At 50.7% G+C, this 26,008-nt stretch overlaps 1 protein-coding gene across 1 annotated transcript in view; it reads left to right on the forward strand.

Moving 5' to 3' along the window:
• Positions 1-26,008, forward strand: part of tut7 (terminal uridylyl transferase 7) — a 56,312-nt gene that overhangs the window by 27,185 nt on the left and 3,119 nt on the right. Inside the window, exons 17-26 of the mRNA XM_084456780.1 lie at positions 635-692; positions 7,803-7,906; positions 9,111-9,200; positions 10,335-10,448; positions 11,891-12,058; positions 12,329-12,506; positions 13,661-13,708; positions 14,227-14,318; positions 16,115-16,230; positions 16,694-16,887. Of these exons, the coding sequence (XP_084312906.1) occupies positions 635-692; positions 7,803-7,906; positions 9,111-9,200; positions 10,335-10,448; positions 11,891-12,058; positions 12,329-12,506; positions 13,661-13,708; positions 14,227-14,318; positions 16,115-16,230; positions 16,694-16,887 (1,162 nt within the window). The remainder of the gene's footprint in view (positions 1-634; positions 693-7,802; positions 7,907-9,110; positions 9,201-10,334; positions 10,449-11,890; positions 12,059-12,328; positions 12,507-13,660; positions 13,709-14,226; positions 14,319-16,114; positions 16,231-16,693; positions 16,888-26,008) is intronic.

A 26,008-nucleotide genomic window follows, 5' to 3' on the forward strand; every position in this document is an offset into this window, starting at 1 on the left:
ATACATACATACATACATACATACATACACCCATCCATCCTCTCATAGATTACTAAGTCTTAGTAAATACTAAGTTTTAGTACTTAGTATCAACTCTGAATCAATGGAAATAGCTCCTCAAGTAGTTCACCTTTTGGAAGATCTTCAAATCAAACTTTATTTGTATAACGCATTTCATACACAGAGGCAACACAATGCGCTTTACAGAGTGGAATGTGAGGGGGGGCATAGGTCCCACCCGAGCTGAGTCTCCAGGGCCTGCTACAGGGTGGCCTGGCCGGGGTGTCCACAGGACCTGGTTAGAGTCTCAGAGGGAGAGACTCTAGGGAGGAGGACGGCGGGGTCAGTGGCTGTACTGGACACCCACTGCAGACACTGGGGTATCTATCGGACTCAGGGTGGTCTGCAGGTGACAGTGGGGCATCCACTGGACCTGGTTAGAAGGTAGGAGGGAGAGAGAGAGGCACTAGGGAGAGGGGAAGCAGAAAAGGGTTAGTAGCACACAGAGCCAGTCCTATCCATGGAGCATTGTACTGCATAAACATAATCTGATCTGTGTGTGTACTTTTTCGCTGTTTCAATATGTGTGTATGTGTGTGTGTAATGCTGTATTTTGCTGTATTCTTATTCTCAGGATCTTGATTGCATCAGCATCATCGAAAGTCTAGCAAGGTTGCTACGGAAACACGCAGGTCAGTCCTACAGATCTACTAACCTGAGAGGGAAACCTCTCTGTCACCTGATAATGTCACATTATGGTACCATGTCTGTCACATGATGATGATGTCACATGATGGTACTGCTGCATTCCATTTATATTGGAGCTCGGGATTTGGCGCCCAGGACGACGATGTATCCCAGTTGAATGCGTTCCAGAAACAAAACGCAAAAAAACCCACTTTCGTCCTATCTTTGTAGTTGTAGCCAAGTGGAAGGAGTGTGGAACCTGGTCTAGCAGGCCTACATCAAAAGAAACAAGAACAATAATAATAAAATAATAATGAAATGGATATGTAGGCTTGAGAACAGGTTGACCAAGATTTCCTTTGGTCGAAGGAATTATTTTCATAGATGACTGTCAGGGTCTGTTTACAACGGCCACGCGCATCTTCAGTGTTGCGAATGGTGTTGCGATATTGGCTGTGTCTCAAATGGCTAAAAATGCTGCCTATTTAGGCAGCATTCGGAGGCAGGTCATGGCATGAAGTCATGTCCCAATCGAATATTTACAAATATGCTGCCTGCTGAGGTGTCTCTGACTGGGCAGATTTTGAAGGCAGCACAGATGTATCTTTCGTTGGTCAAGATATCCCACAATCCCATGCGCCCGCTCCACTGCTCCGACCAAAAGTGCAATTTTGGAGAGCAATTTTGTCTCCATGACTGTTAATATGTCACTTTATGAAGTTTGAATATGTCTTCAGGCGAGAAAGTAACCATGTAGATTCCCAAAATGTGGCCAGTTTATCTAAATAACCCATTGATATACGTATCTGATCTGACGTTTGTTTTTCTCTTCTATAGGCTAACGTTAGCTAGGCTATGTTAGTTAGCTACATAACGTTAGATACCTGCAGGGTTTTACAGAAACGTCGGAACAAATAGCTAAACAAGTTGTAAAATGATTCGGGGACCAATATCTTTAGCTAGCTACGTAGCTAAAGTAACTAGCTTACTATATTGCCGTCTTAGCAATTGTTAAAATAACTGATACAAAAAACAAACTTGTTCCTTCATCTGAATCTAAGACCATTTGTGACTGGATGTTACAGCAGGTAACGCTAGTCAAATACTAAGCTAACGTATTAGACAAGCATTTATTTGGGAACACGTTAGCTGGCCAGCATAACAACCAGTTTGTTGTCTTCGTTTTGACAACCGTTACACAGGAAACAATTTTTCCAGAATGATATTTTATTGATGATTGGCCAACAGGTATTTAGTGACATTACATGACGTTACGCATTGCTTCCGTCTCAATCCATACTTTTAACTTCAGACAAAAACACTGCCTTCAAAGGATACTGCCTTGCTGTCAAACTGTAAATGTATAAAACCAGACACCAAACCAAATTGGTGATAACAATTTAGCTGACTTTGTAGCTCAAAGTGTCTCTAAACTATTCCGGTTTTCAAATCTAGCGGTGTTGTGTTGGTTTTAAACTAGGTTGCTAATTTTGACGATAGCGCCGCAATTTGGTATCCTGGAGGGGGGGGCTACGTTAACTTCCATTCCACCAACTCCTATGTACAGTAACGTTGGTACAGTAATATGGAATTCTCATACAATGACGAGGTGTCGCCAAGCAATATTTTCAGGGCGACACTTCACAGATTTCATAGTGATGATTTGTGGGCATTTTTATATAACTAAATATGCACATAAGCTGAAAATATAAAGATAGACTCTCTATGATGTAATTGTAGGAGAGTCGGTTACTTTTCTGTTGCAGATTAAAATGTCGCTAGCACAAGACCAGATAACTTCTGGCAACACTGATGAAACGTTCCGTGTAACTTGGAGGTCATTCTCGTTCCGTTGTCATTCTCGTTCTCGAAATGTTGCTGTGTAACCCAGGCCTAAACATTTGCGGACATTGTTGACCTCCCCACAGCTACGCCTCGATATCCTGTCCATGAAAATCACAAACAGAATTGGTGACAAAGCGCAGCCCTGGCGGAGGCCAACCCCCACCGGAAAGGAAGACGACTTAGTGCCGAGGACACGGACACAGCTCTCGCTCTGGGTGTACAGGGATTGGATGGCCCTAAGTAGGGACCCCCTCACCCCATACTCTCGCATAACCCTCCAGAAGACCTCTCGCGGGACCCGGTCGTAAGCCTTCTCCAAGTCCACAGAACACATGTAGACAGGTTGGGCAAACTCCCAAGCCCCCTCCAAGATCCTTGCGAGAGTGAAGAGCTGGTCGGTGGTTCCACGACCAGGACGAAATCTGCATTGTTGTTCTTCGATCTGAGGTTTGACTATCGGCCGTATCCTCCTTTCCATCACCTTGGAGTACACTTTCCCTGGGAGGCTGAGTAAAGTGATGCCTCTATAATTGGCACACACCCTCTTGTCCCCTTTTTTGAATATTGGGACCACCACCCCAGTCTGCCACTCCTTTGACACTGACCCAGACTTTCACGCAATGTTAAAGAGGCGTGTCAACCAAGACAGCCCCCAACACCCAGTGCCTTCAACATTTCTGGACAGATCTCATCAGTCCCTGGGGCTTTGCCACTGTGGAGTAGTTTGACTACCTCAGTGAGCTCCTCCAGGGAAATTGCAGATGACCCCCCATCATCTTCCGGTTCTGCTTCGATTGTAGAGGGTGGATTTGTCAGGTTCAGGAGTTCCTCAAAGTGCTCCTTCCAACGCTCAACAACCTCCTCAGTTGAGGTCAGCAGTGTCCCTTCCTTGCTGTATACAGCTTGGATGGTCCACCGCTTTCCCTTCCTGAGGTGTCTGATGTCTTCCAGAAACACTTTGGTGCCAACCGAAAGTCCTTCTCCATGGTTTCTCCGAACTCCACCCACACCCGCTGCTTTGCCTTGGTCATGGCCGAAGCCGCAGCCCTCCGGGCCAGTCGATACCCTGCAACTGCTTCTGGAGTCCCCCGGGCTAACATATCCCGGAAGGCCTCCTCTTTCAGTTGGTCGGCTTCCCTGACCACCGCTGTCCACCATGGTGTCCGAGGGTTACCGCCCCTTGAGGTACCTATGGCCTTCAAGCCGCAGCTGCCAGCCGCAGCTTCAGCAATGGAGGCTTTGAACACCGACCACTCATGCTCGATATCCCCAACCTCCACAGGGATGCCTGAGAAGCTCCGCTGGAGATGGCAATTGAAATCTCTCTGGACAGGCTCTTCCTCCAGACGTTCCCAGTTCACCCTCACTACATGCTTGGGTTTCCCAGGTCTGTCCAGAGGCTTCCCCCGCCATCAAAACCAGCTCACCACCAGATGGTGATCAGTGGACAGCTCTGCCCCTCTCTTTACCCGAGTGTCCAAAACACATGGCCTCAGATCAGATGATACGATAACAAAATCGATCATTGACCTTTGGCCTAAGGTGTTCTGATGCCAGGTGTACTTGTGGGCATCCTTGTGTTCGAACATGGTGTTTGTTATGGACAAACCGTGACTAGCACAGAAGTCCAACAACAAAACACCACTCGGGTTCAGATCGTGGTGGCCATGCCTCCCAATCACGCCCCTCCAAATTTCCCCATCATTGCCCACGTGTGCATTGAAGTCACCCAATAGGACAGTGGAGTCCCCTGCAGGACTCCACTTAGGGTCTGCAGGAAGGCCGAGTACTCCGAACTGCTGTTCGGTGCATATGCACAAACTATAGTCAGCCCCCCCCCCCCCCACAGTCCTAAGGCGCAAGGAGGCGACCCTCTCGTCCACTCCAGCACAGAGGCGCTCAGCTGGGGGCTAGCTAGTATAGACACCTGCCTTACGCCTCATACCGTGAGCAACTCCGGAGAAGAATAGGGTCCAACCCCTATCCAGGAGTTTGTTTCCGGCGCCGGTGCTGTGCGTGGAGGTTAGCCCCACCAGGTATAATTGGTATCACTCCACCTCCCTCACAAGCTCCGGCCCAGCGAGGTCACGTTCCATGTCCCCAGAGTCAACCTTTGCTGCCCGGGTCCAGTCCGTCGGTGCCCACCGCTTTCACTGCCACCTAGTTGGCAGCGCACCCGACCCCGACAGTTCCTCCCGCAGGTGGTGGGTCCACAGGATGGAGGATGAGATGGTGTTTCCATGTTGCTTTTTCGGGCTGCCCAGGCCGGGCTCCGTGGTAAGCCCGGCCACCAGGCGCTCGCAGGCGGGCCCTCCGTCTGGGCTTGGCTCCAGACGAGGGCCCCGGACTTCCTCCGAGCCGGGTCTTAGATTAGATTACATCAGTTTATATACAGTAGCATTTCCAAAGGTCACTAACAGCGTGAGGGGGTGTTTACTGATATCTTATTGGTGGACGATATCTTAGTTCCAGATTCAGGCAATAAAAGGAAGTGTGGTATTATTCCAGGCTACACAGGAGAAACGAAAAGAGTCATAATTTGGGGGCTACTGGGCCCAAGTAAGGAGGGTCTTTGCGCACCCACTGACAGTGTGCAGACTGTGCTATTACAGTATCAAGAGTGGCCTAGATAGAGGTCACTGGACAGATCACCTAGGCCTTAGGGAACAACTACTTCACTAGCTCAGTACTGAATAATACCACACACATTACACTTAACTGTCTGGCTAGCTCAATGCTGAATAATACCACACATTAATCTAAACTGTCTGGCTAGCTCAATATTGAATAATGCCACACACATTACACAAACCTGCTTGGCTGGCTCAGTACTGAATAGTACCACACATCAATGCTGAATAATATCACACATATTACAGTCCCTCCAGAAAAACGCGATTATGCGATCGCATAATTCATTGCATAATCAGGCCCAGATTATGCAAGGGTCACAATTTTAGAAAGAGCACATTTTCACCGCGATAAACACTGAACTCCGTGCAAAAAAACATGGAATATGCGGGGCTCGCTTGATTTCATACTTCCCGCATTTTTCATTAAGTGAATGATGAGCTAGTAAGACAGCTGTCAACGGACCGTAACTGTATTTTCGACGACTGTATTTTCATGAGGACTGTAGGGGGCGACGGAGCACTACCAAAACGCTGAACACGGATAAAAATGAAGCGATATGGCGCATTTAAGTCAAAAAATTCTGAAAGTCGATTTTTGTGTCTTCTTTCACTGAAAGAAGGTGTAAAAATCATGTTTCATTTGGATTTGTATGGGTAAGCCAGGCTCACCCTGGCTTATAGGAGCAATTGCAAGTGCAACACAGTAGACCTACTCGTTGTTTCATTCAGGACTTTACAGTTTGGACTACAGTTTGCACTTTCTTTGTGTAGCGAATGTGCAGATTGCACTTTACTTTTTTATGTAGCAAATGTGTAAATAAGAAAAGAAAAAAATGAAGATGTAAAATGTGCTCAACTCAGTTATTACAGTAGTACTGTAAGATCATGCTCTTTGTGTGCACTTAACATAAGTTTACAACAGTGAGATCACTTGTTGCATGTGAGTTTGGAAAATAAAAAGGAAAGGACCAGAACATTCCCAGTGCTTTCTGTGGTGTAGTAGTATGCTTTCTTTATCTACTTGTTTGTCTAGGAAGTCATTATAAATTATTCTTTCCTGTAGCCTAGTTAGAACAGTGTTCAGGGAATCCCGTTTTTTCATCTATGGATGGAGGTCTAGAGAAGGATGGAGGTCTAGAGAAGGATGGAGGTCTAGAGAAGGATGGAGGTCTAGAGAAGGATGGAGGTCTAGAGAAGGATGGAGGTCTAGAGAAGGATGGAGGTCTAGAGAAGGATGGAGGTCTAGAGAAGGATGGAGGTCTAGAGAAGGATGGAGGTCTAGAGAAGGATGGAGGTCTGGATGGAGAAGGGTGGAGGTCTAGAGAAGGATGGAGGTCTAGAGAAGGATGGAGGTCTAGAGAAGGATGGAGGTCTAGAGAAGGATGGAGGTCTAGAGAAGGATGGAGGTCTAGAGAAGGATGGAGGTCTAGAGAAGGATGGAGGTCTAGAGAAGGATAGAGGTCTAGAGAAAGATGGAGGTCTGGATGGAGAAGGGTGGAGGTCTAGAGAAGGATGGAGGTCTAGAGAAGGATGGAGGTCTAGATGGAGAAGGATGGAGGTCTAGATGGAGAAGGATGGAGGTCTAGAGAAGGATGGAGGTCTAGAGAAGGATGGAGGTCTAGAGAAAGATGGAGGTCTAGAGAAGGATGGAGGTCTAGAGAAAGATGGAGGTCTGGATGGAGAAGGGTGGAGGTCTAGAGAAGGATGGAGGTCTAGAGAAGGATGGAGGTCTAGAGAAGGATGGAGGTCTAGAGAAGGATGGAGGTCTAGAGAAGGATGGAGGTCTAGAGAAGGATGGAGGTCTAGAGAAGGGTGGAGGTCTAGAGAAGGGTGGAGGTCTAGAGAAGGGTGGAGGTCTAGAGAAGGGTGGAGGTCTAGAGAAGGGTGGAGGTCTAGAGAAGGGTGGAGGTCTAGAGAAGGGTGGAGGTCTAGAGAAGGGTGGAGGTCTAGAGAAGGGTGGAGGTCTAGAGGAGGGTGGAGGTCTAGAGAAGGGTGGAGGTCTAGAGAAGGGTGGAGGTCTAGAGAAGGGTGGAGGTCTAGAGAAGGGTGGAGGTCTAGAGAAGGGTGGAGGTCTAGAGAAGGATGGAGGTCTAGAGAAGGATGGAGGTCTAGAGAAGGATGGAGGTCTAGAGAAGGATGGAGGTCTAGAGAAGGATAGAGGTCTAGAGAAGGATAGAGGTCTAGAGAAGGATAGAGGTCTAGAGAAGGATAGAGGTCTAGAGAAGGATGGAGGTCTAGAGAAGGATGGAGGTCTAGAGAAGGATAGAGGTCTAGAGAAGGATAGAGGTCTAGAGAAGGATAGAGGTCTAGAGAAGGATAGAGGTCTAGAGAAGGATAGAGGTCTAGAGAAGGATGGAGGTCTAGAGAAGGATGGAGGTCTAGAGAAGGATGGAGGTCTAGAGAAGGATGGAGGTCTAGAGAAGGATGGAGGTCTAGAGAAGGATAGAGGTCTAGAGAAGGATGGAGGTCTGGATGGAGAAGGATAGAGGTCTAGAGAAGAGTGGAGGTCCAAACCCAGAGGATTGTTTATACAGTTTATTTGGCATTTAAGACAGAAAACACCCAATCTTGTAATCTAGTGCAGTTTTATAACATTAAAATACATTAAAAAGTCCACTGTTGTGTGTCTGCCTCCAGGTCTGAGGAACATCCTGCCCATCACCACGGCCAAAGTTCCCATAGTGAAGTTCTACCATGTGCGCTCGGGTCTGGAGGGAGACATCAGCCTCTACAACACGCTGGTGAGAGAGCAGCCAGCAGGCCAGTCTGGAACCGGGCTTGAATACAGCTGCAGTTGAAGACGTGCTGGGTGGTAGAAGTGCTGGGTGGTTGAAGACGTGCTGGGTTGAAGAAGTGCTGGGTGGTTGAAGACGTGCTGGGTGGTAGAAGTGCTGGGTGGTAGAAGTGCTGGGTGGTAGAAGTGCTGGGTGGTAGAAGTGCTGGGTGGTAGAAGACGTGCTGGGTGGTAGAAGTGCTGGGTGGTAGAAGTGCTGGGTGGTAGAAGTGCTGGGTGGTAGAAGTGCTGGGTGGTAGAAGTGCTGGGTGGTAGAAGACGTGCTGGGTGGTAGAAGTGCTGGGTGGTAGAAGTGCTGGGTGGTAGAAGTGCTGGGTGGTTGAAGACGTGCTGGGTGGTTGAAGACGTGCTGGGTGGTAGAAGTGCTGGGTGGTTGAAGACGTGCTGGGTGGTAGAAGTGCTGGATGGTAGAAGTGCTGGGTGGTTGAAGACGTGCTGGGTGGTTGAAGACGTGCTGGGTGGTAGAAGTGCTGGGTGGTTGAAGACGTGCTGGGTGGTTGAAGTGCTGGGTGGTAGAAGTGCTGGGTGGTTGAAGAAGTGCTGGGTGGTTGAAGTGCTGGGTGGTAGAAGTGCTGGGTGGTAGAAGTGCTGGGTGGTTGAAGAAGTGCTGGGTGGTTGAAGTGCTGGGTGGTAGAAGTGCTGGGTGGTTGAAGACGTGCTGGGTGGTAGAAGTGCTGGGTGGTAGAAGTGCTGGGTGGTAGAAGTGCTGGGTGGTAGAAGTGCTGGGTGGTAGAAGTGCTGGGTGGTAGAAGTGCTGGGTGGTAGAAGTGCTGGGTGGTTGAAGACGTGCTGGGTGGTTGAAGTGCTGGGTGGTAGAAGTGCTGGGTGGTAGAAGAAGTGCTGGGTGGTTGAAGTGCTGGGTGGTAGAAGTGCTGGGTGGTAGAAGTGCTGGGTGGTTGAAGAAGTGCTGGGTGGTAGAAGTGCTGGGTGGTAGAAGAAGTGCTGGGTGGTTGAAGACGTGCTGGATGGTTGAAGACGTGCTGGGTGGTTGAAGACGTGCTGGGTGGTTGAAGACGTGCTGGGTGGTTGAAGACGTGCTGGGTGGTTGAAGACGTGCTGGGTGGTAGAAGTGCTGGGTGGCTGAAGACGTGCTGGGTGGTTGTATCTGTTTATGGGCACGGTGATTCACACATTCTCCTCTTTCTCATCAGGCTTTGCACAACACAAATCTTCTGGGATCCTACGCAGAGATTGACAGCAGGGTGAAGATCCTCTGCTACGTCATGAAGGTGTTTGCTAAGGTCAGCCCTGACACACACACACAATTTGATGTACACAGCAGGGCCGGCCCGAGGCATAGGCGAAATAGGCGGTCGCCTAGGGCGCCAAATGGCCAAGGGGCGCCTGGCCAAGGAGCAAAAAAAAAAAAAATTATTTTTATTTTTATTAAAATAATTTCATTCCGTAATCCCTACTGTCTCTATTACGCTTCGCAATGCGATGCGGCGCCTCCGCCCAGCGCCGGGCGCCTCCCCCGTTAACAAATCGCGCAGCAGCTCCCCCCCCCCCCCCCCCCCCCCCCCCCCCGTCAACAAATCTCGCCTAGAGCTGCTGAAATGCTAGGGCCGGCCCTGGTACACAGATTGTACAAAATATTAGGGACGCCTGCATAATCCATGCGTCCATCATGCCATGTGTGAACCCTGTGGGCTGGTGAGTGTGTGGGGGTGTTTTTCATGGCACACTGGGCCCCTTGATAGAAGTTGAATCAGGTTTAAATGGCGCAGGATATCTCAGCATCATTGATAGAAGTTGAATCAGGTTTAAATGGCGCAGGATATCTCAGCATCATTGATAGAAGTGGAGCCAGGTTTAAATTGTGCAGGATATTTCAACATCATTGATAGAGGTTATGTCAGGTTTAAATGGCGCAGGATATCTCAGCATCACTGCCCTTCATGGCAGCAGTGTGTGTGTCTGCCGTTTTCATCAGGATAGTCGTACCCCGTGGGGCGGCTGTGGCTCAGGAGGTAGAGCGGGTCGTCCAATGACCGCAGGGTCGGCGGTTTGAATCCTGGCTCCTCCTGTCCACATGTCGAAGTGTCCTCGGTTAAGACACTGAACCCCAGATTGCTCCCAATAAGCAGGCTTGCACCTTGCATGGCAGCTGCCGCCATTGTTGTGTGAATGGGTGAATGAAAGGCCTTCATGGTAAAGCGCTTTGGATACCATTTACCTTACCACAAGGGATGGTTCCATCAACAACACTAGAAAGGAGTCCCTAGTGCTCTGTGTGTTTGTCTGTATCACTGATGAACATTGTTATTATAATGTATGCTCTGCTGTCCATGCTGAGTGCCATGGGCCTACCTATCAAGGGGGTGTCACTGTGTGTGTAACTAGCTGGTGACAACGCGTTCCCCCCCGTGTCCTAGATGTGCGACATCGGAGACGCGTCCCGCGGGAGCCTGTCGTCCTACGCCTACACTCTCATGGTGCTGTTCTACCTGCAGCACCGGAACCCGCCAGTCATCCCCGTGCTGCAGGAGGTAACGCACACACACACCTCTCTGACACGCCACACACACACACACACACACACCTCTCTGACACGCCACACACACACACACACACACCTCTCTGACACGCCACACACACACACACACACACCTCTCTGGCACACCACACACACACACACACACACACACACACACACACCTCTCTGACACGCCACACACACACACCTCTGACATGCCAGACAAACACACACACACCTCTCTGACACGCCACACACACACACACACACACACACACCTCTCTGACACACAACACACACACACACACCTCTGACATGCCACACAAACACACACACACCTCTCTGACAAGCCACACACACACCTCTGACATGCTACACAAACACACACACCTCTCTGACACGCCACACACACACACACACCTCTCTGACACGCCACACAAACACACACACAAACACACACACACACACCTCTCTGACACGCCACACATACACACACCTCTCTGACACGCCACACACACACACACCTCTCTGACACGCCACACACACACACACCTCTCTGACACGCCACACACACACACACCTCTCTGACAGCGACTGTTTTTACTAATCTTTACTGAATAATCTAGCGATCATGTTTTAGTCAAGTAATTTACCAATTATTTAAAAAAAAATATATATATATTGCTCAATTAATAGAACAATTTATTTACCCCAAATAAATTAAATTAATACAAATTCATATTTCATTTTATTCAATCATCTTCTTAAAAACAACACAATGTAACAAGAAACAAAGTAGCTGCACTGCAGGGCTTTATAAAAGTTGTAATATCTTTCAGATTTGTAGCCAAACCATTTAGCTAACGAATGATTGCTTTAAATCACTAGCCCATGTTTGTATAATTTTACCTTTGTGTGGGAAGCGTTACCAGATTTTGTTATTTTATATTGAAACAAAATATATTTTTAACCACCCAATTGTTTAGGCTTTGTTGAAAGTGCCTTTTCTCTTTAGTCACATGACACATGAGTGCTCAGAGACTCCTGGAGCACAGCAGCTCACCAGCTGCTACAATCAACTGACACAGCTACAGTCAAATCACTGATTAATCCCCACGCATACTTTCTGTTTGTTTGTGTTCTGATTGGATTTGACGTTTACTGAAATAACAGTGATGGAACGTCTGACTCTGACTGAGCATTCATACCAGCTGATGGAGAAAACTACTAGGCAGTTGAAAGTGGTGCAGTTCTCCACGTGTAGCCTTGTGCTAAATGTTTCAACGATTGTTCGTGTTTCCTCCATCACTTGTAAAAGACTGTTTGCATTTAGCAACAAGTAACGTTTGAACGTTTCCATTCTCTCCACTCAGAGAAGCTGGTGTCTGTACGTGTGAGTGGGTGTTTTATTAAGTCCTTTGTGCCTCATGCAGCGACTGGGTTTTATTTGTGTAGATTTACGATGGGGAGAAGAAGCCAGGGGTCCTGGTCGATGGGGAGAAGAAGCCAGAGGTCCTGGTCGATGGGGAGAAGAAGCCAGAGGTCCTGGTCGATGGGGAGAAGAAGCCAGAGGTCCTGGTCGATGGCTGGAATGTTTACTTCTTCGATGATCTGGAGGCTTTGGTGAGAGAGTGTGTGTGTGTATGTGTGTGTGTGTGTGTGTGTGTGTGTGTGTGTGTGTGCGTGCGTGCGTGCGTGCGTGCGTGCGCGCGCGTGTATTATGCCATTGTACTGTAAGTGTCCACCTGCACACTTTTCTCTGTGGATGTATCTAAAAGCTCTGATACGTTTGTGGTTGCGCGCTCATGCATGTGTACGTGTGTGTGTGTGTGTGCATGTGTGTGTGCGTGCGTGCGCGTGTGTGTGCGCGTGTGCGTGTGCTCCTCTCTCCAGCCCAGTCGTTGGCCGCAGGGCCAGAGGAACGTGGAGCCGGTGGGCGCTCTGTGGCTGGGCCTGCTGCAGTTCTACACGGAGGAGTTTGACTTCCGGGAGCACGTCATCAGCATCCGCCAGCACGCCCCCCTCACCACCTTCAACAAGCAGTGGACCTCCAAGTACATCGTCATCGAGGGTAAGTCCAAACGCTAACCCTGCCCCTTCAACAAGCAGTGGACCTCCAAGTACATCGTCATCGAGGGTAAGTCCAAACGCTAACCCTGCCCCTTCAACAAGCAGTGGACCTCCAAGTACATCGTCATCACGGGTTAGGGGAAGGGTCAGTGTGCCAGGAGGTGGGGTCACCAAGCGTTTGATGGGGTTGGGGTCAGTGGGTGCCTGTGGTGGGGAGAGGTGAGGTCTGGGGAGAGGTGAGGTGGGGAGAGGTGAGGTCTGGGGAGAGGTGAGGTGGGGAGAGGTGAGGTGGGGAGAGGTGAGGTCTGGGGAGAGGTGAGGTGGGGAGAGGTGAGGTGGGGAGAGGTGAGGTCTGGGGAGAGATGAGGTGGGGAGAGGTGAGGTCTGGGGAGAGGTGAGGTGGGGAGAGGTGAGGTGGGGAGAGGTGAGGTCTGGGGAGAGATGAGGTGGGGAGAGGTGAGGTGGGGAGAGGTGAGGTGGGGAGAGGTGAGGTGGGGAGAGGTGAGGTCTGGGGAGAGGTGAGGTGGGGAGAGGTGAGGTGGGGAGAGGTGAGGTCTGGGGAGAGGTGAGGTGGGGAGAGGTGAGGTCTGGGGAGAGGTGAGGTGGGGAGAGGTGAGGTGGGGAGAGGTGAGGTCTGGGGAGAGGTGAGGTGGGGAGAGGTGAGGTCTGGGGAGAGGTGAGGTGGGGAGAGGTGAGGTCTGGGGAGAGGTGAGGTGGGGAGAGGTGAGGTGGGGAGAGGTGAGGTCTGGGGAGAGGTGAGGTGGGGAGAGGTGAGGTCTGGGGAGAGGTGAGGTGGGGAGAGGTGAGGTGGGGAGAGGTGAGGTGGGGAGAGGTGAGGTGGGGAGAGGTGAGGTGGGGAGAGGTGAGGTGGGGAGAGGTGAGGTGGGGAGAGGTGAGGTGGGGAGAGGTGAGGTCTGGGGAGAGGTGAGGTCTGGGGAGAGGTGAGGTGGGGAGAGGTGAGGTCTGGGGAGAGGTGAGGTCTGGGGAGAGGTGAGGTGGGGAGAGGTGAGGTGGGGAGAGGTGAGGTCAGTGGGTGCCTGTGGTGGGGAGAGGTGAGGTCTTGGAGGTTAGATGGTTTAACACATCTTAAGTTTAACATGTTTTAAACGTTGCCGTCAGTTTTGTGAACTTTTCTGTTCTTTTCTTCTTCTGCAGACCCGTTTGATCTGAATCATAACCTTGGTGCTGGTCTGTCCAGGAGAAGTACGTTCCTCTCTGGCCTATTCTCCCACTGGCCTTTCTATTTGTTTCTTACTCTGATTGTCCCGGTGGAAGGACTTGAGATCCACCCTTGGATATTAGTTTGTCCATCTGTCACACATGCACCACAGCCCCAGAGCGCTCTGTCCCTCTGTCACACATGCACCACAGCCCCAGAGCGCTCTGTCCCTCTGTCACACATGCACCACAGCCCCAGAGCGCTCGCCACGATTCATTTTTTCACTATAGACAAATCTAAACTAGAACAGCCCACATTCAACTACTGTTATTATCTATAGACAAATCTAAACTAGAACACTTACAACACCTGTTCACTGTTCTTGTCCTCTCCTCTTCGTATGTTTGGAAACCTACCCAGAACACACCTGACTCTGGTTCTCCCCCTGTATGTGTGGAAACCCACCTGGCCAGAACACACCTGACTCTGGTTCTCCCCCTGTATGTGTGGAAACCCACCTGGCCAGAACACACCTGACTCTGGTTCTCCCCCTGTTTCACAGTGACCAACTTCATCATGAAGGCCTTCATCAATGGCAGAAGAGTGTTTGGAACGCCTGTCCAAGTCTTCCCTCCTGAGTACTCCAGTCATATGGCAAGTGTTTGGTTTATGGAACCAGTGATGTTTGTTGTGTCCAGAGTATATTTCACATTCCTCAATCCCCCTCACTGAATGTAGCATCTATAGGATAAGGAAAGATGCAACTTTATTGCCCAACCTATAGGGAGCTAAAGTGACAAAGCACTCTCTAGTGGTACAGTTTGCACCGTTGTCTATAAAAATGACAGTCAAGGTGGAAAGTCTGCACACCCCTTTCACCTTCTCCACATTTCATTACGTTACGACTTAAAGGAATTGTACAACAGATTAATAAGATAATTTTTTTGGCTCAAACATCTACACACAATAGCTAATAATAACAAAGTGAAAACAGATATTTAGAAAATATGCAATTTTATTTTTCTGACAAAAATATGCAATTTTGGGTTTACATATCTGTACACACCCAAGCCTAATACTTGGTTGATCCACCTTTTGCAGAGATTACAGCTTCAAGCCGTCTTGGGAAAGAAGCTACGAGCTTGGCACACTTGTTTCTGGAGATTTTTGCCCATTCCTCTTGGCATAGAATACAGTCCAGAATACACTACTGGAATTACAAACTCATGATTACCGGACTCTGATTGTTTATCACCGCGGTAGTTTTCATGTTATGAAATACATAGGAGCGCATTAGTCATCAGCTCATTCCCGTCCATGTCTTTCATAACGTGAAAACTACCGTGGTGAAAAACAATGAGTCCTGTAATCATGAGTTTGTAATTCCAGTCGTGTATTATGGATGTTATTTTTGACTATTTTGAATCTTGAAGTGTTATTTTTTATAACAAACTTGTACTATTGGTCTATGGATACTTCCGCATTCTCCCACCCTGAGCGTGACGTAAGAGCAAAATGGCCGCCATGTGAATATGGTCAATTGCATTATTCACATCGTTTCTAAGGCACTTGCATTGAATGATTGTTTATCGATTTTGATTGTTTATGCAGTTAAAGACCGAATAAAACGTTTTACAATGTTTTTTGGAATGCTGGGTATAAACTGACTACAGTTCCCATGATGCACACACCCTGTGTCACTGCTGTCGCTGCTACACAGAAATAGCCAAGGTGCTTCCTGGCTGCGTCAATAGATTAATCTATCTTGTTCTGTCCTGCAAATTTGGTCAGATTTGTCGCATTCTATTGTCCACCCTACTATTCTACACAGTAGTAGATGGCTAGTTAGCTAGCAGTAGTAGATAGCTAGTTAGCTAGCCATCTTGCTAAGGTTAGTCAAACCAAGCTCATTCAGATGGGACTTGCCAAACCGAAAACGTCCTCTAGCTGTGATGCAAATTTTCACCATGTTCTACTCCGTTCACTTATACTAACAACATAAGCGATCAGAATGGTTTTACTGATTTAGTGGTCAGAAAATTTCATTGGATTCCTCTCGGCCTACAGAATCTAGTAATGTGCTCTAAATCAAGACCAATTCCCTCATGTTTAAGAAGCACACCAACATAGCGCTCTGGTCAGCTGCACTCTCCAGTGAAGTGCTCAAAACGCAGCAGAGTACCTGGATGTGTAATTCGCTGTAGAATATCTCAAACGTAAAATAAATAAAAAGTACCTTTGAAAAACCGCACGTTATTGCGATGGAAGTTGATATAGTTAGTAGTTTATTGCTTTATCTATCCAAAATGGTATGTGTTGTCATTAAGTGTTGTGTTTATATCAATTTATAATTATTCCAACATTTTCTCCCATGCAAAAGATAGGGCGGATGCGAGCCCAACCAATAGAGGGCGTAGTTTTTACGCTTTGGCTCCCTATATCTCCCACAGGAGTATTTCTTTGACCAGGAGGTACTTACAGAGGGAGAGCTGGCGCCCAATGACCGTTGCTGCAGGATCTGTGGCAAGATCGGCCATTTCATGAAAGATTGTCCCAGGAGCAAGAAGTGAGAATGACCATCTAACATCTTTGCGTGTGTTTTGGGAAGAACGTGTGTGTCTGGTGTCCTGAATCTACTGGAGCAAAGCTAGTTGAATGGGAGCAACGCAAATACATATGCGTCATTCATTACATACACTCAATGATTAGCACTTCTCCATGGAAATCATGAAAGACGTTTTAGGGACCACTATTATACTCCCAAGATAAGATATACTTTCATAATTCTCTTGGGGGAAATTGGAGGATTCAACAGTGGGAACAGTACAGTAGCAGTGGGAACGGTACAGCGGAACAGATAGATAATATACATAATAGATCAATGCACACCATTCTGAATATTACAGTAACCTTAACACCAATTTGAACAATTTTGTTCCAGCAAATTGGGGAACTTGTGCCTGTTTTGGGCACGTATGAGAGTCTGTCTTGTTGTGGGTGTTTGTAACAGACGTGTTGCGTCACCGCAGGTCCAAGCAGAGGAGGGACCAGGAGGACCGCGCTGAAAACCGGCGTGAGTGGGCGGAGTCTGCTGAGGGCGCCAAAGACCTGACGGCCAGGAAGGACGACCGCTGGAGGAGACCAGAGGAGAAGCGCTGCTGCTTTTTGTGCAGATCTCAGTCCCACATGAAGAAGGACTGTCCCCAGTACCGAGGCCCCACGGGTGAGAAACACTATGGTTGTTCTTAGACATTGTTTTGCATGATACTTGTAATATTCTCAACGACTTGTGAATATAATGTCTCTTTCTGGTCGCACAGGTTCACCAAGCCCAGCCACGTGTAGCAACTTTATATTGAAATGCTTCCCATAGGCCTCAACAGTTTAGCTAAGCTTTCCCAGGGCTAAATAGATAACTTGACAGATGAGGATAGATACAGTAATCTGACAGAGGAGGATAGATAACCTGACAGGGGGTAGATAACCTGACAGGGGGTAGATAACCTGACAGAGGAGGATAGATAACCTGACAGAGGAGGATGATAACCTGACAGAGGAGGATAGATAACCTGACAGAGGAGGATAGATAATCTGACAGAGGAGGACAGATAATCTGACAGAGGAGGGTAGATAACCTGACAGAGGAGGATAGATAACCTGACAGGGGGTAGATAACCTGACAGGGGGTAGATAACCTGACAGGGGGTAGATAACCTGACAGAGGAGGATAGATAATCTGACAGGGGGTAGATAACCTGACAGGGGGTAGATAACCTGACAGGGGGTAGATAACCTGACAGAGGAGGATAGATAATCTGACAGAGGAGGATAGATAACCTGACAGGGGAGGATAGATAACCTGACAGAGGAGGATAGATAACCTGACAGAGGAGGGTAGATAACCTGACAGAAGAGGATATATAACCTGACATGGGTTTGTTTCACTCAACCATCTGGGAAGTGTTGGTTGGAAGCTGTTTAAAAAAGGGCAGGCTGGTGGAACAGCTTCAGCTGAAGTGAATGTGGGGAGTGGGTCAGAGGGATAGAGGGGTGTGATGGGGTCAGAGGGATAGAGGGGTGTGATGGGGTCAGAGGGATAGAGGGGTGTGATGGGGTCAGAGGGATAGAGGGGTGTGATGGGGTCAGAGGGATAGAGGGGTGTGATGGGGTCAGAGGGATAGAGGGGTGTGATGGGGTCAGAGGGATAGAGGGGTGTGATGGGGTCAGGAGAGGATAGAGGGGTGTGATGGGGCCAGAGGGATAGAGGGGTGTGATGGGGTCAGAGGGATAGAGGGGTGTGATGGGGTCAGAGGGATAGAGGGGTGTGATGGGGTCAGAGGGATAGAGGGGTGTGATGGGGTCAGAGGGATAGAGGGGTATGATGGGGTCAGAGGGATAGAGGGGTGTGATGGGGTCAGAGGGATAGAGGGGTGTGATGGGGTCAGGAGAGGATAGAGGGGTATGATGGGGTCAGAGGGATAGAGGGGTGTGATGGGGTCAGGAGAGGATAGAGGGGTGTGATGGGGCCAGGAGAGGATAGAGGGGTGTGATGGGGTCAGAGGGATAGAGGGGTATGATGGGGTCAGAGGGATAGAGGGGTGTGATGGGGTCAGAGGGATAGAGGGGTGTGATGGGGTCAGGAGAGGATAGAGGGGTATGATGGGGTCAGAGGGATAGAGGGGTGTGATGGGGTCAGAGGGATAGAGGGGTGTGATGGGGTCAGGAGAGGATAGAGGGGTATGATGGGGCCAGAGGGATAGAGGGGTGTGATGGGGTCAGAGGGATAGAGGGGTGTGATGGGGTCAGAGGGATAGAGGGGTGTGATGGGGTCAGAGGGATAGAGGGGTGTGATGGGGCCAGGAGAGGATAGAGGGGTGTGATGGGGTCAGAGGGATAGAGGGGTGTGATGGGGTCAGAGGGATAGAGGGGTGTGATGGGGTCAGAGGGATAGAGGGGTGTGATGGGGTCAGAGGGATAGAGGGGTGTGATGGGGTCAGAGGGATAGAGGGGTGTGATGGGGCCAGGAGAGGATAGAGGGGTGTGATGGGGCCAGGAGAGGATAGAGGGGTGTGATGGGGTCAGAGGGATAGAGGGGTGTGATGGGGTCAGAGGGATAGAGGGGTGTGATGGGGCCAGGAGAGGATAGAGGGGTGTGATGGGGTCAGAGGGATAGAGGGGTGTGATGGGGTCAGAGGGATAGAGGGGTGTGATGGGGTCAGAGGGATAGAGGGGTGTGATGGGGTCAGAGGGATAGAGGGGTGTGATGGGGTCAGAGGGATAGAGGGGTGTGATGGGGCCAGGAGAGGATAGAGGGGTGTGATGGGGCCAGGAGAGGATAGAGGGGTGTGATGGGGTCAGAGGGATAGAGGGGTGTGATGGGGTCAGAGGGATAGAGGGGTGTGATGGGGTCAGAGGGATAGAGGGGTGTGATGGGGTCAGAGGGATAGAGGGGTGTGATGGGGTCAGAGGGATAGAGGGGTGTGATGGGGTCAGAGGGATAGAGGGGTGTGATGGGGTCAGAGGGATAGAGGGGTGTGATGGGGTCAGAGGGATAGAGGGGTGTGATGGGGTCAGGAGAGGATAGAGGGGTGTGATGGGGTCAGAGGGATAGAGGGGTGTGATGGGGTCAGAGGGATAGAGGGGTGTGATGGGGTCAGAGGGATAGAGGGGTGTGATGGGGTCAGAGGGATAGAGGGGTGTGATGGGGCCAGAGGGATAGAGGGGTGTGATGGGGCCAGGAGAGGATAGAGGGGTGTGATGGGGTCAGAGGGATAGAGGGGTGTGATGGGGTCAGAGGGATAGAGGGGTGTGATGGGGTCAGAGGGATAGAGGGGTGTGATGGGGTCAGAGGGATAGAGGGGTGTGATGGGGCCAGAGGGATAGAGGGGTGTGATGGGGTCAGAGGGATAGAGGGGTGTGATGGGGCCAGGAGAGGATAGAGGGGTATGATGGGGTCAGAGGGATAGAGGGGTGTGATGGGGTCAGAGGGATAGAGGGGTGTGATGGGGTCAGGAGAGGATAGAGGGGTGTGATGGGGTCAGAGGGATAGAGGGGTGTGATGGGGTCAGGAGAGGATAGAGGGGTGTGATGGGGCCAGGAGAGGATAGAGGGGTGTGATGGGGTCAGAGGGATAGAGGGGTGTGATGGGGTCAGAGGGATAGAGGGGTGTGATGGGGTCAGAGGGATAGAGGGGTGTGATGGGGTCAGAGGGATAGAGGGGTGTGATGGGGTCAGAGGGATAGAGGGGTGTGATGGGGTCAGAGGGATAGAGGGGTGTGATGGGGCCAGGAGAGGATAGAGGGGTGTGATGGGGTCAGAGGGATAGAGGGGTGTGATGGGGTCAGGAGAGGATAGAGGGGTGTGATGGGGTCAGAGGGATAGAGGGGTGTGATGGGGCCAGGAGAGGATAGAGGGGTGTGATGGGGTCAGGAGAGGATAGAGGGGTGTGATGGGGCCAGAGGGATAGAGGGGTGTGATGGGGTCAGAGGGATAGAGGGGTGTGATGGGGCCAGAGGGATAGAGGGGTGTGATGGGGTCAGAGGGATAGAGGGGTGTGATGGGGTCAGGAGAGGATAGAGGGGTGTGATGGGGTCAGGAGAGGATAGAGGGGTGTGATGGGGCCAGAGGGATAGAGGGGTGTGATGGGGCCAGGAGAGGATAGAGGGGTGTGATGGGGTCAGAGGGATAGAGGGGTGTGATGGGGCCAGGAGAGGATAGAGGGGTGTGATGGGGTCAGAGGGATAGAGGGGTGTGATGGGGCCAGAGGGATAGAGGGGTGTGATGGGGTCAGAGGGATAGAGGGGTGTGATGGGGCCAGAGGGATAGAGGGGTGTGATGGGGTCAGAGGGATAGAGGGGTGTGATGGGGCCAGGAGAGGATAGAGGGGTGTGATGGGGTCAGAGGGATAGAGGGGTGTGATGGGGTCAGAGGGATAGAGGGGTGTGATGGGGTCAGAGGGATAGAGGGGTGTGATGGGGCCAGAGGGATAGAGGGGTGTGATGGGGTCAGAGGGATAGAGGGGTGTGATGGGGTCAGAGGGATAGAGGGGTGTGATGGGGTCAGGAGAGGATAGAGGGGTGTGATGGGGTCAGAGGGATAGAGGGGTATGATGGGGCCAGGAGAGGATAGAGGGGTGTGATGGGGTCAGAGGGATAGAGGGGTATGATGGGGCCAGGAGAGGATAGAGGGGTGTGATGGGGTCAGAGGGATAGAGGGGTGTGATGGGGTCAGGAGAGGATAGAGGGGTGTGATGGGGCCAGGAGAGGATAGAGGGGTGTGATGGGGTCAGAGGGATAGAGGGGTGTGATGGGGTCAGAGGGATAGAGGGGTGTGATGGGGCCAGAGGGATAGAGGGGTGTGATGGGGCCAGGAGAGGATAGAGGGGTGTGATGGGGTCAGGAGAGGATAGAGGGGTGTGATGGGGTCAGAGGGATAGAGGGGTGTGATGGGGTCAGAGGGATAGAGGGGTGTGATGGGGTCAGAGGGATAGAGGGGTGTGATGGGGTCAGAGGGATAGAGGGGTGTGATGGGGTCAGAGGGATAGAGGGGTGTGATGGGGTCAGAGGGATAGAGGGGTGTGATGGGGTCAGAGGGATAGAGGGGTGTGATGGGGTCAGAGGGATAGAGGGGTGTGATGGGGTCAGAGGGATAGAGGGGTGTGATGGGGTCAGGAGAGGATAGAGGGGTGTGATGGGGTCAGAGGGGTGTGATGGGGTCAGGAGAGGATAGAGGGGTGTGATGGGGTCAGAGGGATAGAGGGGTGTGATGGGGCCAGGAGAGGATAGAGGGGTGTGATGGGGTCAGGAGAGGATAGAGGGGTGTGATGGGGTCAGGAGAGGATAGAGGGGTGTGATGGGGTCAGAGGGATAGAGGGGTGTGATGGGGTCAGAGGGATAGAGGGGTGTGATGGGGTCAGAGGGATAGAGGGGTGTGATGGGGTCAGAGGGATAGAGGGGTGTGATGGGGCCAGGAGAGGATAGAGGGGTGTGATGGGGCCAGAGGGATAGAGGGGTGTGATGGGGTCAGAGGGATAGAGGGGTGTGATGGGGTCAGAGGGATAGAGGGGTGTGATGGGGTCAGAGGGATAGAGGGGTGTGATGGGGCCAGGAGAGGATAGAGGGGTGTGATGGGGTCAGGAGAGGATAGAGGGGTGTGATGGGGCCAGAGGGATAGAGGGGTGTGATGGGGTCAGAGGGATAGAGGGGTGTGATGGGGTCAGAGGGATAGAGGGGTGTGATGGGGTCAGAGGGATAGAGGGGTGTGATGGGGTCAGAGGGATAGAGGGGTGTGATGGGGTCAGGAGAGGATAGAGGGGTGTGATGGGGTCAGGAGAGGATAGAGGGGTGTGATGGGGCCAGGAGAGGATAGAGGGGTGTGATGGGGTCAGGAGAGGATAGAGGGGTGTGATGGGGTCAGAGGGATAGAGGGGTGTGATGGGGCCAGGAGAGGATAGAGGGGTATGATGGGGTCAGAGGGATAGAGGGGTGTGATGGGGTCAGAGGGATAGAGGGGTGTGATGGGGTCAGGAGAGGATAGAGGGGTGTGATGGGGCCAGGAGAGGATAGAGGGGTGTGATGGGGTCAGAGGGATAGAGGGGTGTGATGGGGTCAGAGGGATAGAGGGGTGTGATGGGGTCAGGAGAGGATAGAGGGGTGTGATGGGGTCAGAGGGATAGAGGGGTGTGATGGGGTCAGAGGGATAGAGGGGTGTGATGGGGTCAGAGGGATAGAGGGGTGTGATGGGGTCAGAGGGATAGAGGGGTGTGATGGGGTCAGAGGGATAGAGGGGTGTGATGGGGTCAGGAGAGGATAGAGGGGTGTGATGGGGTCAGAGGGATAGAGGGGTGTGATGGGGCCAGGAGAGGATAGAGGGGTGTGATGGGGTCAGGAGAGGATAGAGGGGTGTGATGGGGCCAGGAGAGGATAGAGGGGTGTGATGGGGCCAGGAGAGGATAGAGGGGTGTGATGGGGCCAGAGGGATAGAGGGGTGTGATGGGGCCAGAGGGATAGAGGGGTGTGATGGGGTCAGGAGAGGATAGAGGGGTGTGATGGGGTCAGAGGGATAGAGGGGTGTGATGGGGCCAGGAGAGGATAGAGGGGTGTGATGGGGTCAGAGGGATAGAGGGGTGTGATGGGGCCAGAGGGATAGAGGGGTGTGATGGGGTCAGGAGAGGATAGAGGGGTGTGATGGGGTCAGAGGGATAGAGGGGTGTGATGGGGCCAGAGGGATAGAGGGGTGTGATGGGGTCAGAGGGATAGAGGGGTGTGATGGGGCCAGAGGGATAGAGGGGTGTGATGGGGTCAGAGGGATAGAGGGGTGTGATGGGGTCAGGAGAGGATAGAGGGGTGTGATGGGGTCAGAGGGATAGAGGGGTGTGATGGGGTCAGAGGGATAGAGGGGTGTGATGGGGTCAGGAGAGGATAGAGGGGTGTGATGGGGCCAGAGGGATAGAGGGGTGTGATGGGGTCAGAGGGATAGAGGGGTGTGATGGGGTCAGAGGGATAGAGGGGTGTGATGGGGTCAGAGGGATAGAGGGGTGTGATGGGGTCAGAGGGATAGAGGGGTGTGATGGGGCCAGGAGAGGATAGAGGGGTGTGATGGGGCCAGAGGGATAGAGGGGTGTGATGGGGTCAGAGGGATAGAGGGGTGTGATGGGGTCAGAGGGATAGAGGGGTGTGATGGGGTCAGAGGGATAGAGGGGTGTGATGGGGTCAGAGGGATAGAGGGGTGTGATGGGGCCAGAGGGATAGAGGGGTGTGATGGGGTCAGGAGAGGATAGAGGGGTGTGATGGGGTCAGGAGAGGATAGAGGGGTGTGATGGGGTCAGAGGGATAGAGGGGTGTGATGGGGTCAGAGGGATAGAGGGGTGTGATGGGGTCAGGAGAGGATAGAGGGGTGTGATGGGGTCAGGAGAGGATAGAGGGGTGTGATGGGGTCAGAGGGATAGAGGGGTGTGATGGGGTCAGAGGGATAGAGGGGTGTGATGGGGTCAGAGGGATAGAGGGGTGTGATGGGGCCAGAGGGATAGAGGGGTGTGATGGGGTCAGAGGGATAGAGGGGTGTGATGGGGTCAGAGGGATAGAGGGGTGTGATGGGGTCAGGAGAGGATAGAGGGGTGTGATGGGGTCAGAGGGATAGAGGGGTGTGATGGGGCCAGGAGAGGATAGAGGGGTGTGATGGGGTCAGAGGGATAGAGGGGTGTGATGGGGTCAGAGGGATAGAGGGGTGTGATGGGGTCAGAGGGATAGAGGGGTGTGATGGGGTCAGGAGAGGATAGAGGGGTGTGATGGGGTCAGAGGGATAGAGGGGTGTGATGGGGCCAGGAGAGGATAGAGGGGTGTGATGGGGTCAGGAGAGGATAGAGGGGTGTGATGGGGCCAGGAGAGGATAGAGGGGTGTGATGGGGTCAGAGGGATAGAGGGGTGTGATGGGGCCAGGAGAGGATAGAGGGGTGTGATGGGGTCAGGAGAGGATAGAGGGGTGTGCAGCAGAGGCCTGACAAGAGCTTCCTCCACATCCTCAATATCCCCATAGTGGCCATTGTGGTGTGTAGGGATAATAGTAGACCTTCTCAAGATGAAGATTCAAGATAGGGCTGCACCTAACAACTTTTTTTCTAACAATTAATCTTGCAATAACGACTGAAAGGTTATTTTAACGATAATCTTTTTTATTGCTCAATTAATAGAACAATTAATGTACCCCACATATTTAAAAATGTTCTCATTAATATTTTAATATTTTATTTAATCATCAACAAAGTAGCTGCACTGCAGGGCAAGGCGAGTATTTGTACAGCACATTTCAGCGTTATAATAGTTGCTAAATCTTTCACATTTGTAGCCAAACCATTTAGCTGGCAAATGGTTGCTTTAAATTACTAAACCGTGTTTGTATAATTTTAGTGCTGTGTGCATAGGTTTACCAGATTTTCAAATGTTATTTTACATTGAAACAAAATATATTTTTAACCACCCAATTGTCTAGGCTTTGTTGAAAGTGCCTTTTCTCTTTAGTCACATGACACATGAGTGCTCAGAGACTCCTGGAGCACAGCAGCTCACCAGCTGCTACAATCAACTGACACAGCTACAGTCAAATCCTGATTAATCCCCACGCATACTTTCTGTTTGTTTGTGTTCTGATTGGATTTGATGTTTACTGAAATAACAGTGATGGAACGTCTGACTCTGACTGAGCATTCATACCAGCTGATGGAGAAAACTACTAGGCAGTTGAAAGTGGTGCAGTTCTCCACGTGTAGCCTTGTGCTAAATGTTTCAACGATTGCTCGTGTTTCCTCCATCACTTGTAAAAGACTTCACTTAGCAACGAGCAACCAAATGTTTGAGCGTTTCCATTCTCTCACTCAAAGCAGCTGGTCTCCGCGCATGTGTGAGCGGGTGTTGCGCAATATGGACCTGCTTCTAGAGAGGAGAGACGTGTCTTCTGATCATTTATAGTGAAAATGCTTCCTAGAGGCACATCTTAATCTTATCGCTAGTTAGAAAAGGGGTTGGAAAGATAAAAGGTGCAAGATAACGTTTATATCATGTAAATCAATAGAAAATCAATTTCTTATACTGTTAGTTTTGAACGGGAACAGCCATCTTACTTCTTTGTGACGCGTCGATGCACGTTTTGCAAGCCGTATTTACGTAGTCGATGACGTTGATGCGTTCCCCCAGCCCTAATTCAAGATTTCTTTGTCACATGTAATGTAAGTGTACATCTACAGTGAAATGTTGTTGGCTCCAAGATTATGTTCAATACAGATAAACTTCAAATTTACAAAATACACAATAAGTACAATTTCTATACAGTATACAGATAGGGGTAAGAAGACATATTGGTCTGGATGGACTATGTACTTGCTATATATGGATGTAAGGGAGGGCTGCGTTGGACAACCTTTGTGTTCTTTAGTGAGAGGCTGTTTGGGGACAGGTGTTATGAGGGACTTTATATAAAGATGGGGCACCAGGCAGCTCCTTCACACAGGTCTTTAAAAGATGGAGAGTGACCTTGTGATGGTCTATAGCCATGCTGTCCAATCAGAGAGATGGACACTGGTTCATTAAGAGAGATGGACACACTGGTCCAATCAGAGAGATGGACACTGGTTCATTAAGAGAGATGGACACACTGGTCCAATCAGAGAGATGGACACACTGGTCCAATCAGAGAGATGGACACACTGGTCCAACCAGAGAGATGGACACACTGGTCCAACCAGAGAGATGGACACACTGGTCCAATCAGAGAGATGGACACACTGGTCCAATCAGAGAGATGGACACACTGGTCCAATCAGAGAGATGGACACACTGGTCCAACCAGAGAGA

The sequence above is a fragment of the Borostomias antarcticus genome (assembly GCF_949987555.1).
Source record: "Borostomias antarcticus genome assembly, chromosome: 23".
Classification (NCBI taxonomy): Eukaryota; Metazoa; Chordata; class Actinopteri; order Stomiiformes; family Stomiidae; genus Borostomias; species Borostomias antarcticus.